The 20,494-nt window shown below is 33.9% G+C and overlaps 2 protein-coding genes and 1 pseudogene across 3 annotated transcripts; 2 read left to right on the forward strand and 1 right to left on the reverse strand.

Moving 5' to 3' along the window:
• Positions 1-278: 278 nt before the first annotated feature.
• LOC18614500 (rust resistance kinase Lr10-like) lies at positions 279-3,167 on the forward strand. Its single transcript, XM_088804147.1, has 3 exons — positions 279-1,229; positions 1,761-1,787; positions 1,882-3,167. The coding sequence occupies exons 1-3, from the start codon at positions 374-376 to the stop codon at positions 2,967-2,969; spliced, it is 1,971 nt and encodes a 656-aa protein (XP_088660273.1). The 5' UTR covers positions 279-373; the 3' UTR covers positions 2,970-3,167.
• A 9,436-nt stretch (positions 3,168-12,603) lies between these two features.
• Positions 12,604-15,780, forward strand: WRKY12 (WRKY family transcription factor). The gene is made up of 5 exons (XM_088805817.1): positions 12,604-12,621; positions 12,709-13,254; positions 13,395-13,468; positions 13,903-14,064; positions 15,416-15,780. Exons 2-5 carry the CDS (start codon positions 13,030-13,032, stop codon positions 15,576-15,578), a joined length of 624 nt encoding a protein of 207 aa, XP_088661943.1. The 5' UTR covers positions 12,604-12,621; positions 12,709-13,029; the 3' UTR covers positions 15,579-15,780.
• Positions 15,781-15,852: 72 nt separating this feature from the next.
• Positions 15,853-18,546, reverse strand: LOC18614504 (F-box/FBD/LRR-repeat protein At1g13570-like; annotated as a pseudogene). Its single transcript, XR_016025948.1, has 3 exons — positions 17,320-18,546; positions 16,776-16,946; positions 15,853-16,276 (listed from the first exon to the last, which is right to left on the reverse strand). The product of XR_016025948.1 is annotated as an F-box/FBD/LRR-repeat protein At1g13570-like (transcript).
• Between the last annotated feature and the right edge of the window lie 1,948 nt (positions 18,547-20,494).

Consider the following 20,494-nt stretch of genomic DNA (forward strand, 5'->3'; position numbering starts at 1 on the left):
AACCAGGATCTCCCTTATTTATTTATTATTTTATCGAACACTAATCAGTAATCCCTTTCTTTCACCTCTTTTTTGGCCAATTGTAACTTTACGTGATTGACTTGGTGTTGAGCGTCAATGAAGGTGGTTCAATGAAGATTCACATGAATTGAGATGAATGCTCCTGGAAAGGGCGAGGTGCCGGTCAATCCACGCTCATAGTGCGATTTTTCCTTTTTGGTGAAAGGGTCTGCAGTTTGCTATTCATTACGTCAAAATCAGAGAAACGTTTTTCTCACGGGTAGGTCTTTGAGCTGTTAGATAGTACTAATATAGTCTAAGCTTGAAGAGTTTCTATGCTTGCTTTGTATTCAGCATCTCTGCCCTATACAAAATGACTTTACAAAGTGTTATAGCCTTTCATTTAATTATCTGTCTCTTATATTTATTCCATGGAGAAGCTGAGAAATCATGTCCAGATGTAGCTTGCAGAGAAGAAGGTCCTTCCGTCCGTTTTCCCTTTTCGCTTAAAGATCGACAGGCAGAGAGTTGTGGTTACCCAGGGTTTGAATTATCCTGCTCTGAGAGGAACGAAACACTGATTGAATTTCCATATTCAGGGCAGTTTTTCGTGGCTGGAATAGATTACGAGAGGCAGAATATTTACATCGGAGACCCCCAGGGTTGCATGCTTAGAAGGCTTAAAAACTTGACCGTCACTGGTAGTCCTTTCACGATTTACCGGCCCGACTATTACACACTGCTCGACTGCTCGCCAAGAATTGAAACGTCAGACTCAGGAACAGTACTGATAGATTGTCTCAGCAGTTCCAATCATCTTGTTTATGCTGCCCCTGCTTCAACTGTCATGAGTCTAGATCTTCTATTTTCTTGCCACTTCATTGCAAATGTTACCTCATCTTCTATGGATGGTTACGACCAATGTCTCTTGGGACGAACTTCTAATTTTAATTCTTTTGACCGTATTTGGTTGCCCAGTTACGGTTTTGAAGAAAGAGCAAAAAAATGTCGATTGATGGGACGTTCTAATTTTAATTATTTTGACCGCAGTTGGTTGTATAATTTTACAAAACTACGGTGGGTAATACCGGGGTGCGGTTTAGATTGTCGAGAAAGAGGAGGAGAATGCCGATTGAAGGGAAATAATAGTTTACAAGTCGAATGTTTCAATGAATATATTCCTCCAAATGGAATTCCCCAGTATGAAGATGGAATTCCCCAATATGAAGGTACATCTGCTTTTTATTTATTTATTTTTAGCATATTGCTTTATTGACTCTCGATTAATTGCATGACTCTTGGTATGGGGTGAGACTGTTGGACCCAAATTTCAACCGTAAAGATAGTGATCACTAATTTTATTTTAAGTATTAATTATCACAGCATTTCGAAAGTAATTTTTATAAGAGTTCAAATTTTAAAAAATTTATTTAGTTTTGGAAGTCTGACTGTGTTGTAAAAAATTTATTGCAATAAGTAAGAAGTTTAAAATGAAATATCAATGAGATTAATAAAATCATTTGTCAAAAGAAAAATTATTATATATTATATATTTTTATTTTAAAATATTAATATAAAATAATATTTTATTCATTTAATGATAAAATAATAATTAAATAAGTTGATCAAGTTTCATTTGATTTTTACAAAAGAAGACTCGACCAATCCACAAACACATCTAATAATGCGTTTTATATTTTGTTCTCTTCGCTTTTACGAAAATGTTAGATTTTTAACTCCTTATTATTTGATTTTTGCAGAGAAATCCTTAGAGCATATCATTAAAGGTAAGTCCGTAACTCGAGTACATATGTTCTTATTGTATTAAATTGTCATATACAAATTACATGAAACTTATGATCAGCTATGAATTGTCTGCAGGTGTGAGTATCGGAATTTCTATTGGAGTTCTTACTCTAACGCTCATGGTCACATTAATTATCTTGTACTTGAGATCAAGAAGAGCAGAGGTAGAGGAGAATCGAAAGAAAATTAAGAAATTTTTGGAAGATTTTAGGCCTCTCAATCCAACAAGATACTCATTTGCAGATCTTCGAAAGATGACAAATGAATTCGAGAAGAAGCTAGGCCAGGGAGGCTATGGAAGTGTATTCAAGGGTGAGCTTGAAAATGGAGTGCCGGTAGCTGTGAAAGTGCTCGACCACTCCAAAGGCAATGGAGAAGATTTCACTAATGAAGTCAACACAATTGGGAGGATTCATCATATCAATGTGGTTCGATTGTTGGGTTATTGTGCAGATGAATCAGACCGAGCTCTCGTCTACGAGTTCATGCCAAATAAGTCGCTAGATAAATTCATTTTTCCAGCGAATTCAAGGAGGCCGAAGCTTAGTTGGGGAAAGCTTCAAGATATTGCCATTGGGGTTGCCAGAGGAATCGAGTATCTTCACCAGGGATGTGACCAAAGAATCCTGCATTTTGATATCAAGCCACAAAATATCTTGTTAGACATCGACTTCAATCCTAAGATATCAGATTTTGGCCTAGCAAAGCTTTTTCCGAAGAAGGAAAGTGTCGTGTCCATAACTGCTGTCAGAGGAACCATGGGTTACATTGCACCAGAGGTCTACTTCTCCGGGAACATTGGAAATGTATCATATAAAACAGATGTTTACAGTTTCGGCATGTTGTTATTTGAAATGGTTGGAGGTAGGAAAAACAAGGATCTTACGGTGGAAAACACAAGCCAAGTTTACTTCCCTCAGTGGGTTTACAATCGCCTCGCAGATGGGGAGGATTTGGGAATTAAAGAGGAAAAAGATGGAGATGCTGACATTGCGAAGAAATTATCAGTTGCGGCAATCTGGTGCGTACAATGGGATCCGAGTGATCGTCCTTCGATAAGCACTGTGATTCAGATGTTGGAAGGAAGAACAGGAAGCTTACCCCTGCCACCGGATCCTTTTGCTTCCCTTAGCTCAGAAGTGAGTGACATGAATGTCCCATAAGCAGGCCAATCCTGGTCAGAATGAACGTGTGCTTGTGCACTAGCGAACCTAAGGACTTTTATTTCGTATTTTAGCATAAAGATTATGAAAGAATTGTGAATTATAGTGATAATTTATGCAATATAATAGTATTCTGTTAATCTGTTTGATACTTAAGCATTGTCATGTTAAAATACTATGACATTTACAAATTGTTAATCCCAGAAATACAGCTTGTTTTCTTGGTACTTTTTGCATCCTTCTTTCCTTCTGTATTGTTTTTTTTTTTTTTAAAGCAAATCTTAGTGATTTCATTACTGCTATGATATTAACAAAAAAACTCTCCCTTAACTGTAGTAGTATTGAACGGCCCATGCAGAGTAAAAAGGCCCCTGTCATGGCTTGTTCTACGTTAGGCAAAACGAGGAAGGGAGGAGCAGTCATTTTTCTTAGACCAGGATCGACAGCGTGAATCAACGTATGAGATGGATTCCACATAAAATCCACCGTAATTTATTGTTAACGCGGGACGCTCAAGCTCACAAGCAAGTTCGTACAAGAAATGTTCACAATTTGCAAGATCAATTGTTAATCGAAATGAATATTGTATTGGTAAATTTCCGTAATAAGAAGAGCACTGTGATTCAGATGTTGGAAGGAAGAACAGGAAGCTTACCCCTGCGACCGGATCCTTTTGCTTCCCTCAACTCAGAAGTGAGTGACATGAATGTCTCATAATCAGGCCAATCCTGGTCAGAATGAACGTGTGCTTGTGCACTAGCGAACTTAAGGACTCTTATTTCGTATTTTAGGATAAAGATTATGAAAGAATTGTGAATTATAGTGATAATTTGTGCAATATAATAGTATTCTGTTAATCTGTTTGATACTTAAGCATTGTCATATTAAAATACTGTGACAGTTCCAAATTGTTAATCGCAGAAATACAGCTTCTTTTCTGAGTACTTTTTGCATCCTTCATTCCTTCTTATCGTTTTGTTTTTTTTTTTTTTTGAAAAGCAAATTTTAGTGATTTCATTACTAATATGAGACTAACAAAGAAACTCCCCCTTTGCTGTAGTAGTACAGAACGGCCCATGCAGAGTAAAAAGGCCCCTATAATGGCTTGTTCTACGTTAGGCAAAACGAGGAAGGGAGGAGCAGTCATTTTTCTTAGACCAGGATCGACAGCGTGAAGGGTCTCATTATCGTATAAGATGGATTCCACATAAAATCTACCGGAATCTATTTCTAACGCGGGACGCTCATGCTCTCAAGCAAGTTCGTACAAGAAATGTTCGCAATTTGCAGAATCAGTTCTTAATCGAAATGAATATTGTATTGGTAAATTTCCGTAATAAGAAGAGCAAGATGATTCTTTCATAGAATTGCAGATTGGAAGGAAGAACAAGGCTATAATTAGGAGGTTAAGAACTGGCATGGCGAGAAGTCAAGAAATCAAGAAAACTGAGTCCTGAGCCAACGTTCAATAGTTTGCAAATGCAGGAATCAGGATCCCCTTTATGTTTCTCTCTTTTTTTTTATCCAACACTAATCGGTAACCATAATCTCTTTGTTTTACCCCTTCCATTTTTCCATTTTTGTTTGACTAATATTACATAATTGACTTACTGTTGTGCATTGTGTTTCAATGAAGATTCGTATGAAGGTATTGAGAGGAATCCTCCTCGAAAGGGCGAGGTGCGGTCAATCCACGCTCATCGCGTGTTTTCTTTTCTTATGTTTTTTGGTGAAAGGGATTGCCATTTGCCAATATAATCATGAATTTTGGCCACTAATCATAAATTTTTTTGTTAAGAAAGAAAAATCAGGGTAAAAGCTTTCTCATGGGGAGGTATCTAAGCTGTTAGATAGTACTAATATAGTATAGCCTTGAAGAGTTTCTATGCCCTATACAAAATGACTACACAAAGTGTTATAGACTTTCATTTAGTTTTCTTTCTCTTATGTTTTATGCCATGCAGATGCCGGGAAATCATGTCCATATGCAGCTATCAGTGAAAATAGTCCTTCTGTCCGTTTTCCCCTTCGGCTTGAAGTTCGCCAGCCAGAGAGTTGTGGTTACCCAGGGGTTGAGGTGTCCTGCTCTGAGAGGAATGAAAAACTGATTGAATTTCCAATTTCAGGGCAGTTTTTGGTGACTAGAATAGATTACGAGTGACATTGCGAAGAAGTTATCAGATGTGGCGATCTGGTGCGTACAATGTGATCCAAGCAATCGTCCTTCCATAAGCACTTGATTCAGATATCGGAAGAAAGAACAGGAAGCTTACCCCTGCCACTAGACCCTTTTGCTTCCCTCAGCTCAGAAGAAACTGACATGAATGTTCCATAAGCCGGCCAATCCTGGTCAGAAAAAACCCGAAGGACTCTTATTTCATATTTTAACATAGTGATTATGAAAGAATTGTGAATAGTGAGTGGTCATTTGTGTAATATGAGTGTTTCCTTCTGTTCTTTTTCTGGGTATTGGTCCTGAAATATGATTGGGCCAGGAAAACTAAACAACCTCATATTGGCCTTAGCCCAAATATTCCAATAACGTTCATATTGGCCCAAAAAAACCTAAAACCTCAATTTTGTTCAGGAAAACGAATAAGATTGAATGTTTTGCTGGTGTTTTTAATAAATTTGACTGCCTGTGTATGCCTGGTAGAAGCCTTGAGCATATTATATAGGTTTGGATATTTTTGAATATAATTTATATTTTTTTCTATAAACATATCGATGTTCATATCAATTCTCTTTAAACATCGTTCACTGTTTTAAAGTTCGACAAAAACTAGTTTTTTCTACATTTTTTTTGTCATTCATTATATAATAATGTTAGAAAAATTGACAATCAGAATAAAAAGGAAACAAATGTTCATTGCAAGGTTGGTGAAGATTGTTCAGTTTTACCTGTTGGGAACATTCACTTCAAAACTCCCAAAAACCCATTTTATGGAACAACAAAAACTTGAGCAGAAACATATGGACAGGTTTATGGGACATAAGGAAGGGAGGGGTTGGGACCCACCAAATATCTGATGCCTCACTCTACCATCATGAAATTTGGAAGACTTTAGAAAATTGATTGAAAGAGGCCATGATTGTTGCATGGAATTCAGCATATACTGCCTTTAGCTACTTCTCTCTTATTGCTTCAAATTGTAATCTTTTTGGGAGGATCGTTTATTACACTTTTGAAACTTCAACATAGGAATCATGGACGTGTCGGTTCCCTTTGCTAACCCTTTTTCTCTACATCGTCCAAAATACATGGTTAAGTGTTGTTTGGTAGTAGGATTTCTTCCTTTTCGTTTGCTTCAATGGATTTGTTTGCTTCAAATCTTAGCCGCACCAAATTATAAGATATCTTAATCGTATTTAATCAGATCACATAGTTTATAAGATATTGATTACCATTACTAATACATCACCTCAAAGCTAGTCATGACATCTCATGTGTCTCCCCTAGTCCTTTTCATTGGTCTAAAAATAATTTTACATTCCTATCAAAGTGCAGTGCTGGACATGTATATCTTTCTTCCTGCTGTGTTCATCCTAATAATCCAGATTATCTATGAGTTATGACAACCATTTCTCTTCCTTTTTATTTTCTTATAATTCATTAAGGCATTGCAAGTCATATTCATACATACCTGGCTGAAAGAGAGCTGACAAATTTTGCAATGATTATCATGACACAGAGGCATTCACCATCTACAGTTTACTTCTTTTAATATTTCTTTCACTGTTCACAGAGAAGGGGATTGCCGCTAAGAGGATTTGAAGGATCGCGAATTTAAGAAGTAATAGTGTTGTGAATTGTCTGATTGTGAAGGATTTTTTTGGCTTCATCTCCACTCACATGTTCCCCCTTCTTTCTGTCATTGAAGGCTTAACATCAGTGCCCACACAGCAGAATTCCCACAGCAGGGAATAAGAAAATTTTCTGGTCTGTCATGCAAGATTTATCAGTAGAAACAAAGACAGTGTCGTTCCAGCCTAGCCAACAAGTTCCTGCAAACTATTTTGTGTGGAACCCCAGTCTGCAAACAACCTAAAGAATTTGAATTACTATTATTGTCAATGATTAAAGTAGAATTTTTTTGACGAATTTGCTTGTTTCAAATTGCTTTTGAGACTGTTTGATAGTTGATATATATTCGTGATTTAACAGTAAAAAATATAAAATAAATATGTACGGGTTTTGTATTTTGAACTTTATCTTTCTTATCAAGGTTATGATCAAAGTTATGTTACGAAATACGAGTATTTACCATTGTTTGGAAATGAAATGTTTGAGTCTTTAAGTTTTCAAAACTTGGGTGATGGAATTTGCAACTTGGTAATTGCTTGCAAATTAAACAAGATTATTATTCTTTTTTCTTTGTATGACCAACAAACCATTAGTTCCACTACCGCTGGCACAGCCTGCACCACTTGGTCGACAAACACAACCGATGTGATGCAATGCTTGGAATTGAACAGCCACAAGGTGATCATTTGGGGAATACATTGTCATTTCAAAATTCAGTTGAGAAAATGGCAAATTCAGGACATCATCTACTAATGAATTGACAAATAATTTTGTCAAAATTAGAGTTCAACGAACACAGAATTAGATGTTGATGATTAATTAGCTTGTTTATAGTTACTTCAGCAGTCATTCAATCCAATAAACAAGCAAAACGTCGGTGCCATAATTTTCTTAAGCAACATGTTCAACAGATAATCTTCGAATACCAGACGATTTCAGGCAAATCTATTGTGTTTTATGTTAGAGTAGAGAAATAGACTACTAGTTACTACAACCTTATTATTCTTTAAAAAGTAGAATGCAGTACGTTTAGTTTGTACTTTTGATTGCTTTATTATTCACGCAAAATGAAATTAAAAAATCTCGAAAATATTTAAAACCGAATATTTTATTAAATTTAAAACGAAGAAATACTTGTTATATTTAAGTTTCTGTCACGGGCACGACATTATCGTCATACCATAGGTTGCAGTCGTCGAATTGATGAGAAGATGTTCCTTTGTCCTTTTTGGGTTCAATTGGTTCAACAGTGGGGCTGAAGCATGATATGACAAGGCAACGTGGGTATATGCCTCCCCTGCTTCAGCTCAAATTTTTGCAAGGATCCCTTTTTCTCTATATCCCTTGACTTTTTCACAGAATTCTTGTCCAAACTAAAAGAGAAAAAGAAAAAAGAGTGTGCATTCACCTTAACATCTTTTGTTTTCAATTTTTCCAAATTCGCAGGCTGAACCCTTTTTCCATCTGTTCCCATATCCTCCTAGGAGAAAAAAAGGGGAACAGAAAAGATGTGCTTCGAATCGACCAACTGCAAGCAGCCGCATTCAATATTCTCCATGAAAACTATGCCCCTCAGTAACAGTGTTATGTTGATTTCCGATTTTCTTCTACCAGGATTTAGCCAAAACCTTGCAATGAAGTCAGATTTCTGACTTAATTAACCACCTAGAAATGGTTATTAAATCAGAGCTTAGGGGGGGATATGTTTGTCTTTGTAAGGTAATCATGTTGCCTTGAAACAAAAGTAAAAAGAATTAGGATGACGGATAGGTTTTTAAGATTATTCCAGGCAACTACTATATGTTATTTAAGTACAAATTCCATGATTCTTTTTGGGGAATAGAGTTACTAGAATTCCTTCAAAACTTGGTAAAATTCCACTTGGGGTTTGAAGAGCAAAGCTAAGCAAGCAACCTGCTGTAACAAGCTTGGTCCTCCTCATTGCGGCTAATGATGAGGTGAGAAACTGATGAAAACCCTGGGTCAAAATTGCATTTGTGGTTAGTGCAAAGGGCAGTTAGAACTTTTGGCCCGGGGAAGATCTTCAACACATATATTCTAGTTAAGGTTACATTAGAAATATTGCTTTCATAAAGTAGTTGTGTGATGTATGGGAGGAAGTTTGTTGAGAGAAAAAGAGAAAGAGAAACAATTCAAGCTACTACTTGTTGTTGGTGTTGTGGAGGGGGTTGGGAGGGTCTTTTCATGGGGAAGGAAAAACTAAAGAGAGAGAGAGAGCGAGGACTGTGGATGAAGTAACAGGTGAGAGTGAGTGGAAAGAGGGAGGGAGAGAGAGGGGGGGGGGGGGGGGGGGGGGGTGGAAAGAAATGCAAGGGATGAAAATGTGGGGGTGGGAGTTATCATAGTTCTTTTCTTTCTCTTTTTGCAGTGAAGGGTGGTCCGAGTGGACATATTATGCCCTGTATGGAGTTATATTGGAATTTGATTTGGCAGGATTTGAAAGGCTCCATCGTTTTCCCATCTTTCAACTGCATTTGGACATTTTCTTGACATGGATGGAAGTTTTGATTGTACCCCACCACCCCCACTCATTGCCTCCAAGACTCAGGTCTCCTTCCCTCCCTTTTCCTCTCATTTCTTTGTTCCTTCTAGTTATCTTTCTTTATGCTTTTTCTCTCTTGCCTCTCAGCTTGGCAAACAGAATATACCTAGTCTTGCACTTGTGAACTATGACCTTTGCTTAAATAAATGAATAAATCATACTTTAAGTGATTAAGACAACATAATTAAGGCACAACCATATATCACTAATTAATTTCATTTTTTTCCTGAATCAGAGAAAAGATTTCATTAATATCAAAAATCAATACAAACCGATGATTCCATAAAGGGAAATCAATCACAAAAAAAGACATAACAAAATTTTAAAACTAAATTAAAAAAATATAAAAAAATACTTATCTTCAATTTATATGTCTTAATTTTAAAGAGAAGTCGTGAATTTTACATCTGTGTATTAAGGTGAGATTAAGTATTTAAGTGTTTATCATCATTTTTAATCTATGAGATGTTTTTTATGAAACAAAACTGTGAGATCAAAATAGACCAAAGCAGATAATATTTTTCAAATTAGTGCAAAATGTGATATCGTGTGTAATATCACTATATATATATATATATATATATAATAAATCTCAAAATTTTTAACACCAAATTTAAAAACAAAATGGGTAAAAGTATTAGCTTTTTTAAAAGAATATATAGTTTCATCCATTAATTAACTTAATGTTTATTAATAAGCATAGTGCATAATTAAGAAAACCTAGCTACCTTTAAAAATAAAACACAAAGCACACAACTAACAGGATATTTCTTTTGGAGACTGCATTACGCAAAGGACTCGAACAAACTCCTTATCAGTAGGATAAGACTTGTGTAACAGTTCGTCCTAACTCCATTGTGAACTCCACTTGCTTTTAGGAGCAAAATCAGGCTACCAACATCACTGATTCTGCCTAATTATTTATTTTCCTTATTTTTTTTTAATTCATGTATTTGAATTGCCAATTAATTTTTAGAGGATCACATATCGGATTACCGTAAATTTATTAAAATTAATAAATTAATTCTCTATTAAATAAATATATAATAACCATTTACTTTTATTTTAAAATGTTAACGTTAATGTATAAAATAATAATTTATGGTTCTTTCTCTGCTAAAGGAAGACTTGGTCACATATTTTTCTCACTTTCCATGAACATAAATTTAGTGCAGGTTGATGGTGTCAATGGTCAAATAAATATTTATAATGGCTGGCCAGAGAGGAACAAAATGAAGTGCAAACTCCTAACCCTATGGCTATAGGCTGCAAAATGTGGTCGAGAGTGGAGACAGAACCATATCTTCCTTTCTGATTTTGCACTATTTGTGAAGACAAAACATTTACCAAGTCAATTCCCTGCCCCTTTGGCTCTCCCATTGATACAAAATGGGTAAACACCATCCAGAAGAAGAATTACCTCATCAGATTTAGTACATATGAATGTTTTACATCCAACTTCCTCTCCACATATAAAAATTATTTTATTTTATATATAATTTTGTCAAACATTGTTCTTAATCTAATGAAGATGCCAACCTCGACTTAACTCAAGGGATAAGGGTATACGTGTTTCAATATATAGAGTTGAGTCCTATCGAGTTGCAAGGCTTTTGTCATATTTTAAAGCATCAATTAAAGATGGTATATTGTCCTTACTTTTCTATCTTAAAGTAAAAGTACATCTTTCACTTTTTCTTTTCAATTATGAAATACATGAAGTTTAAAATAAAATGTATTTTTAGATTACCCAAACTATAATATTTGTCATTTGTTATAAAATAGATATCATACAAAGTCAATTTCATATATTCAATTCAAAAATATTTTGTGCAAAATTTTATAGTATTAAAGATGGATTTATATATCCCGAGTATAATTATATTTGAAATTCAAAACCGAAAAATAATATTTTGAGCAAATCATACTCTAATATCAGAATAAAAAGATTATATATAATTATATATATATATGCATACTTAATCTAATTTAATTAATCAAAGGATAAAATATAATACATATTACGTGATAGTATATTCACGTTAAAACTGATTTTTTGCATAAATGAAAATAAAATGTTAAGTTACTTACCTAATTTATGAAACCAAAAATCAAAACCAAGCATTGAGATCTTTTTGAAACCTGAAGAAATGGAACTTCTGACTTTGGGACAATGTTGAAAACTAAATAATATTAAAACTTGAGAGATTAGAAAATAGTACTGATAACATACATGATTGTATAAATTCTTAGTTAAAAATTAAGTTAAAACTATATTTTTGAAATTGAGGAGATTTAAGTTAAAATTTTCAAATTTAATTATAATTATTCTCTTAAATTAAATTGAAACTATTAATCTTTCCACATCCTTTTCACACTCACATTATTGTATCAGACCGAAACTAAATCTAAATTAGATTTGTTAAGACAAAACCGTGTGAAACGATGTTAATAGTAAATTATCTAGTCGTGATTGATGGCGTGATTCATTTACGTGTTATAATGAAATTACCAAAATGTTGAATAAAGTACAAATAAAAAAAATGAACATATTATGAAACATGATATTTTTAATTTATATAAAGTAGAAAAATATATACATTCTTCTTCGGTATAATTAGTCCTAAAGGTTTAAAACTTTGATAAAGTCTAAGTTGTTAAAGTGCTTCAACTATACATAATGATTACAACCAAAATATATCAAATTTAAACGAAAAATTTATAAGTTGTAGCAAGCTGTTAAATGAATAGGGAGTTCTATATACATAGGATAAACCTATTACTCATGTATAGTGTAACAACTGAGATAATACCTACATACATCTGAACATTCAAAAAATACGTTATATACATATTTAGAACATTTGAATCAATTTATTAATTAGATTGGCAATCAAAAGTCAATCACACATGTAAAGATTAAAAGTTACAAAATAAAATCTTACACTTATCCTTTAAACGCATTTTTAAAGAGACAAACTCAATTACAAATAAATTAAACAAAAGTAAAATTTTCACGAATAAGAAAATTTTTTGCATTTCTATAATATTCTGTGGGTATCATTTTCCTAAGTTGTTTTTCTCTAAGGGTACAATATGTCAATTTTATGTTAATTTTTGCAACTTGATCATACATCTTGATACCTACCTATAAAGATGAATTAAGACAAAATTTATCAAAAGAAAACAAAACTTATAGTCAATAATAGAAATGATAAGTGTCCCTTGAACCTCTCCTATGCATGCATCACCAAAAGAATTTCATACCAACAATTTAGTGATAAGTAATTAATAATATGTCCTTAGTCCTTTTATTTTTCTAGTACACAACCGCATTTGTCCGCTTAATAATTTGTTATTATGTGCATCAGAGAGAGAGGAGCAGTTGCTGTGGGAAGTCTTGTGCACGCTCAACAAGATGAGAAGGAATAATTTCCAGGGAGAAACATTCCATCTAGCGTTTACTAGTTGACCAGACTGCATCTCGCGTGGATGTGTGGAACACAAATCCAAGACCGCTCTGTCTCTGCGGCAAAACGACCTTATCTGAACAAAAGAAAAGTAGTTTCTATACAATTACGAAAACTTGCAAGCAATATAATCCCAGGATAAGAGGATCAGGTAGGGTGAGGAGGGTTGGAGGAGTTGGAGGAGGAGGAGGAGAGGTTGTTTGGGTTTTTGTTCGAAAGGAAATGGAAGGAGAACGAGGAGTCCCGAATTATGAGCTACAAGTTTCCTTCTCAACCCCGCAAGCGATCCACGAAATGGGTTTTGTACAGTTTGAAGAAAACCAGGCCGTCATGAGTTTCTTGGCTCCTGCACAGTCTTCTCATCAAATATCTCAGCCTGTCAATACCGCCGCCAGCATTAGTAACAGCACCAATTCCACCGCCATGGGGTTTAGTCATAACGACCAGGTATACAAAGGAAAAATTAGGTTTCAAACAATAACAAAAGATGAAGATAAACCTTTCACAAGTTTCAATAAAGATATGGGATTTTGCCTACTGTTCTGCTGATCTTTGTATTTTATGTTGATGTTGGGTAAAATTTTTAGGTAGGTACCTTAGATCCCAAAGCTGTAAACGACGAGAACTGCGCCAGTAACGCTAACGATGGAAATAACTCATGGTATACCTTATCTCTTAGCTTCCATTTTTTTTTTCTTTTCTTATTTATGGGTCATATTCTCTCTCTCAAAGGCACACACGCACTGACAGAGACTCCCACCAAAGACATACATGCACGCTAGCTCATGGTCACAAACCTAGATGTATAAAATTCTTCAAGGTCTTTCCAGAATCTAAGGAGATCTACGGCCTTCACATGGAAGAGGGTTCCTTCAGCTTGCTAATGCACTGCTTTTTGTACAGCAGATATAAGCAGTCTTAAACTTTTCTCTTTCTCTTTAGTGGGCATGGAGAGATGGAAGTACTTGACATGAGAAAAGTCTTGATATGCATTGATACCCGAATCCGCAAGCATGTCCTGCGATAGATCTCACTTTCTATTGGTCTTTTACAAGAAAAAAGTTGATCAGCAGCGTTTGCAATCCTTTTGGGCAGGTGGAGGAGCTCGGCCTCAGAGAAGAGCAAAGTGAAGGTTAGGAGAAAGCTCAGGGAGCCCAGGTTCTGTTTCCAAACGAGAAGTGATGTCGATGTGCTTGACGATGGTTACAAGTGGAGGAAATACGGGCAGAAGGTTGTCAAAAACAGCCTCCATCCAAGGTAACTTTTTTCTATGCTTTTCCCTTTGTCACTCTGCATGGGGGCTAACCTTCCCTTTATCCTGATTATGCAATTATTTTTCTTCCCATTCCTAGCCTGGTTACATTTATTAATGTAGGTTAAACAACTTTTCATAGATAATATGAACACACTTACCTTCTACAAGTTTATTTGGATCATTAGTAGGAAAAGAAAGGGGAAAATGGTACTGCTAGCACTATTTTTAATCTAGAAATATAAATTTTGGTTGTATTTATTTGTTTTGTACAAATTTGAGTGGGAGTATATGGTAAAGATTAATTGCTTCAAGTTTGGGTTATTATATAATAATATATTCATAATTTTCGAATTTCAACAAATTCAAATAGAAATTATTGTCAACATTTTGAGATAAAGATATCCTGGTTTGATCCAAAATTAATGGTATTTTGCCCTCAAGAAACTTGGGTATATATGGAAATGATGACATTTAACCTACAAATTGCTAAATATTTATCATATATTTGTGGACAATGGAATGAGGGGGACAGCTATTCTGTGTAAGATTTTTGCATAAACATATATATTTAAGATCTATCCTAGAATATAACACAATCAAACAAACTAATCAAAGAACAAAATGACCTGTTGTCTGACACATTTAATGCTGCTTCTGCATCATGACTTATAGCAGCCTGTTAATTATATAATTACCCCAAAAAATATCTAACATCTGCATTCCATGGTTAGTCTGCATTTTCTGTTGGTTACTCCAATCTAAAATATCAACTATTTTCGACCATCTATAAAAATATGAATTCTCGATAACTTTAAAGGTATGTCTTTAAAGTAGTGTTTGGTAATTTGAATTTGAAAGAAAGAATTTGGGCCTCAAATTTAATATAAATTATGTGATAAAATACATGTAAACATAATTTTGTTGATCATTTTCAAGTTCGAGAATTTGTTGAATTCATATTTATTGATGAATTTGAATGTTAACTAATTAATATTTACGTAATGTATGCATTACATTCTCACAATTTATATAGCAAACTGAATCCAAATCCACTCCCTCAAATTCATGTTCCCAAACATAACACAAGTGAATTGCTTGAAGATTCTGATTTCTTTTCCAATATTGGTTAATTGTTCACCTTATTCTTCTATTTAGATCAGTATTAGAATGGCAACAAATGGCCAATGCTTTCATGTTACTAATAGATTACATTTGCTTACACGTACAGCCATAGTTCATCTAAAAAGGATCACAAACTTTCCAGGGCTAGAACTAAAAAGTAAGCTTAGGTACAATCTTTAAGCAGATTTTCCATCTCTTACCTAAGGTTTTTTTGTTTGAATTACTTGGCAGGAGTTACTACCGCTGTACCCACAACAACTGTCGAGTGAAGAAGAGAGTTGAACGATTGTCTGAGGATTGTCGGATGGTAATAACAACCTATGAAGGTAGACACAATCACTCTCCCTGTGATGACTCAAATTCATCTGAGCATGAATGCTTTACATCTTTCTAAAAATAGGAATTCAGAGAAAACCCCAAAAACATTGATGTGATCAAATATAATGTATTATCCTTTGACATCTTTATCCAATAGTGATTTGAGGGTTTTCCCTCATGGTAATTATCTTTATGATCAATCAATCCACTTGTAGACAGGAATTACCTTGAGAATTCTATATTACTTCTAGATATACTGGTCAATATTTTATGTTGTATCCATTGTTCTTCATGTAAAGATGGCAATAGCTACCAAATGTTAAGGAAAATATTGTAAATGTTACATATAGTTTTCATCAAAGACACAAGATAACACCATTGCTAAATTCCATAAAATAAACACACAAAGTCACTTACACCTTATAATATTAGATCTAGACAACAGTCAATCTGTTATAGATAATTTTCCCTCAATTATTCATAACACATCATCATAGTCAGATTCCTTTAGCTCAGAGAATGTGACTGTGACATTTGAAGAAGATCTAGGAAACTTCATTATCTCCTGGATAGCCTCCATCTGAGTTTCTCGCTGGAGATCACTAGGCCAAATGATGCTCATTTCTCCAAGACATGTCCATTCTTCAGAAGAAACCTGATCAGCTCAAGCTCATAGTCGCTATTGTCAACTTCGATTAGCTTAACCATCTTGAGATGATCTGTCAAACATGCAATAGCCTCGTCCGGTATCTCCCATTGATAATCGCAGTCATACTGTTAAACATGAAAGTGAAGGTTGTCACATTTGTAAATAAACACTAACAAAAAATGGAATCTAAGAACAAAGTAGAAGCAAAAGAACAAAAAAGTTGAGGATCCAAATGGATAAGCAGATAGTGGAAAAGTGATAAGGGAAAATGTATATCCTCCAAGACCAATTAATTGAACATTTAGCTCACCCTTATGGGCCAGAAGCCCGTTCAAGCATCAGTATGAACCGACGTCAAGACCGCCTGATTAGTTCAGCCAAAATTCATCCGAACTTGGATGAAAGTTACATAAAGGCATATGGATGATGTGCTCATCCACAGTGCATAGCCATCTTTTTTAACTTCTTTTAACAATTAAGTATAACGTATAAGGTCAGCCATCTCTTTTATGATGTTCCGTGATCATTAGGGTGTCAACTGCCCATTTCAAAGGTTTTCTTACGATGTCAATACAGACTTGCTGAAAGGCTAGTCCAGCCTTCAGTTCAAAGATCAAATATTACCTCTTCTTCATCAATATATACTGAAAGAAGCTGTAGGTTGGGAGCACACTTCAACAAGTAGATTATTGACCGTATATAGCATTTGTCGATGCCAGTGAACAATTTTAGGGACTTCAGATTATAAAATGTAGTGGAGAAGCACCTTGGTTCAGCAACTGCTGGGTAAAGATGCTGTGGGGACATCAAGAAGAAAGAATTAGGAACAATAACTGCTTTAGCTATATAGAAATTTAAATTATCAAACAGTAATACATTATCAAAGCATAATGATCCTATTGTAATTTCTTTGCAATTTTGCATAAGATGAACAAGCAGTAGCAAAAAAGCACTCTAAAGCTAGAAAGAGTTAATCATAAATTCTGCATCTGCTTGTTCTTCATTTCCTATTCATGCATGAATCTTACTTACACTCTTTGTTCTCCCCATTCCCTATCATGAAGATCACTTCGTGGCAAGCTAGAACCAGCTATTTGCAGCGCCGGAAACAGATTAATTTTAAAACATACAGTTCTAATGGCATGGAAAAAAAAAGATCAATCCGTACCTCCAAAATGCACTTACCTAGTTTCAAAACCTCTGCATGACAAACCCCTCTAAGAATCTTCAACAGATAGTTAGCAAGCTCTTCGTGGAGTACGGCGTCCTCCCACCCCCAGGGCAAAATGGTGGCTGTTTGAAGCAAAGAAGGGATTTTGTCCCAAGAGAAGTTCTGCGCATATGGATCCTTCAAATGAAAATACCCAAGATTTGGACAAGCAATTTTGAACACACACTTCCTTAAGCGTTCATCAAAAGAACCTCCACACATATGATTATCAATAAACAATTTCCTTAGATTCCTTAAAGAAATATCAAGAACCTTAAAATCATGAAACAGGCACCCTTCCAACCTCAAATTTTCAAGCAGAGGACAGCTTGAAATAAAATTGTGAAACAAATTCTGATCCAACAACTGAGTTCTCACTAGTTGAAGGGACTTCAATCGGCTAAAACCCACATCGCTAGGAATCTTAAGAACACTTCGCTGCAAATCTAACTCTAATATCTCCAGCGAATCAGGAGCAAGAAGATAGCGTGGCAAGGCAAAGGGTCCCCTTTTGTAAGATTTGACTTTTAAATGAAGTTCCTTAACATGTTTCTGGGCTAGAATTTTGATCCATCTGTATAATGAACGATCATCGTCATTATTCAAGCATGAGGCACGAAAGCTTTGGATGTTGACAGATTTATGGTGGGCCATTAGAACCCAGTTGATAAAATCCTTGAATTTCTCATATACTCTGGTGGAAGAGAATTCTTGACGTAATGGGTTTAACCAACCGGCTTGGTAATCAAAGTTTAAGTGAGGCATCGAAGTCCACAAATACCTCCACTTTGTTGACACAGCGCTTGCCCTGATCACGTCTATGGTTTCCAGGAACGAGAAGATGTGATGAACTACGGGTTCTGGCAGATCATTCATCGATTTGTTGCCGTGATCTATAGGATCAACATCGTTGGATGGTATCGGAAGTTTTGGGCGTTTAGGGAGAGAGGCAATTGATTCCATATGCAACTATTTGGGATTCCAGGGGCAAATCAATCAGAGTAAAATTATGGTTCGAGTTTTGAGGATAAACAAAGGAAACATTTAGGTTTTCGCGCCAATCACAGAGTGTCTTTCTCACTAATTTCTGTGAATTTGGGTGCAATGAACAGAGCTTAACAGTTAAATCGAGTAATCAACCAAGATTGTGTTCGGCTCTGTGTCGGCGAAAGAGCCTTCCCCCGTCAGAATGTTGTGTCTCATTTTCCTTAACCTTGAAGGAGGATGAAATTATAGACCCCATGTCTATGGTCCAAAGCCCATTATCTAATGGGCAGGCCTCAATTTGGTGGATAGTATCAAATTAATCAAATAAATTCGGTTAAAATAATTTTGATTAAGTTAATTTCTCCGTTAATTCAAAAGTGAGCGTGATTAAATGGATCAGTTAGGTCGATTTTGATTTTGAATTTTTTTGATAAAATGAATTAATTGATTTTAGTGTTTGTTGCAACATTTTAATTTACTTTTGCTTATGCTTGTCGGAACTGTTTAATGTTATTAAGTCTATAATATTATTAAGATTTCATAATTTAATTTTATTCACTTTATAATTAAAATAAAATAAAATTAAGAAGGTTAGGTTTGAGTGTATGTAGACTCATATAGTCCAAAAATTTCAACTACTAGAATTACAAGTTGAATTAATCAATCAATTATAAGTTGAATTAATTGATCTAATTTGACTAATCGATTAATACCCGTTATACGGTGAAGACATTTGCAAGAATTTTCGATGATTATCATTCTTGGAAAACACTCCTTCAGACGCTAATGAAGTCTGTCGTAGTAATATATATTTCAAGATTTTCTAAACCTAAGATATGTAAGTTAATTATACTTGATTCCATTTCTTGTTTGGGCTTATTTACAAATTTGGCAACCTTCACTTTCATGCTTAACGTTATGACTGCCATTGCCATCTTTATATGGAGAACAAGGGTTACACAAGATATTGATCAGTATATTTTAATCGAATCAACTGAATTTTGTACATTAATAGATCTAAGCTTGTTATATAATTCTAGGATTAGAACAAAGTATAACTGGTTATATGTGCAAACGGTAGATTCGGTTTATTCATTTAAGACATTTTTATAATGAAATTAATCAAACCTTATTTAAAAGTTAATCAAATCAATTTAAAATAATGCAAGTATAATCAATTTAAAATAATGCAAGTATAAAAAATACTGAGAGAAGAATAAAAACAAGTACATATGTATTTTTATTTTATCCATGTTTTATTAGGTATTCTAACATAAGGATAATCCCTTTTTTATAAATTCCATGAATAGAATTTATATTACACATGATATTTTTCAAAAAAAATTTTGATAACTTTACTATATATATATATATATATATATTGAGTGGGAGAGATTTTGTGATGACCAATTAGAATTTTGTTATTATTGCTCAAATGTTTATATACCTATGACAAGCAAACATAGTGAGATTAAAGCTATATTTGATAATCGAAAAATAATTAGGGAAAATTTTTTGTATAAAATAATTTATAGAAAAATTTAATGTTTTTATTGTTTAGATAAATTATCAAAAATATTTTTTATTATTTGTATCATCTTGTCAAGCATCACTTTGGAGTTATTTTGAGTTAAAATAATATATAAGAGTTGATTACAAAACAAATGAATGGAAATGAAAATGTTGAAAATTAAATTCTAATTTTCAAAACAATTTCCATCTCATCGTTTTTTATCATACATTGTAAACATATCAATATTCATCGATTATATACAACATTCAAAACTTATATTTATAAATGTGTATTCATCAAACGAGATCATTAAAATATTTTTTGTTACAATTATTAGTAAATTTTATTAAATTTATGAGTAAAAATATTAATTACATTATGACTTAATTAAAAATATTTTTATAATTTTAATAATATTGAATAATTTAAATATTATTTTAATTTAAATTTTTTTACAATTAAAATAATTTTTTTAAATTTTTTAAAATTTTAAATTAAATATTAATATTCATAAATTTTATACTATTAGGCTTCAGAAAATGTCTTACTTCTCAAATGCCTAAGACATTTTTATGTGATAAATATGTATTTTTTTATTGACCCATAAAATATTTTACAATTAAAATAAATTTT

The sequence above is a fragment of the Theobroma cacao genome, chromosome 1 (assembly GCF_053813885.1).
Source record: "Theobroma cacao isolate CCN51 chromosome 1, ASM5381388v1, whole genome shotgun sequence".
Lineage (NCBI taxonomy): Eukaryota > Viridiplantae > Streptophyta > Magnoliopsida > Malvales > Malvaceae > Theobroma > Theobroma cacao.

Bases quoted from the DNA above. Each gene is read 5' to 3' on its own strand.
- LOC18614500 (XM_088804147.1), top strand. From the start codon at position 374: ATGACTTTACAAAGTGTTATAGCCTTTCATTTAATTATCTGTCTCTTA. The intron at 1,230-1,760 runs GTACATCTGCTT...TGATTTTTGCAG, and splicing joins TGGAATTCCCCAATATGAAG to AGAAATCCTTAGAGCATATC. The intron at 1,788-1,881 runs GTAAGTCCGTAA...AATTGTCTGCAG, and splicing joins CTTAGAGCATATCATTAAAG to GTGTGAGTATCGGAATTTCT.
- WRKY12 (XM_088805817.1), top strand. From the start codon at position 13,030: ATGGAAGGAGAACGAGGAGTCCCGAATTATGAGCTACAAGTTTCCTTC. The intron at 13,255-13,394 runs GTATACAAAGGA...TAAAATTTTTAG, and splicing joins GGTTTAGTCATAACGACCAG to GTAGGTACCTTAGATCCCAA. The intron at 13,469-13,902 runs GTATACCTTATC...CCTTTTGGGCAG, and splicing joins AACGATGGAAATAACTCATG to GTGGAGGAGCTCGGCCTCAG.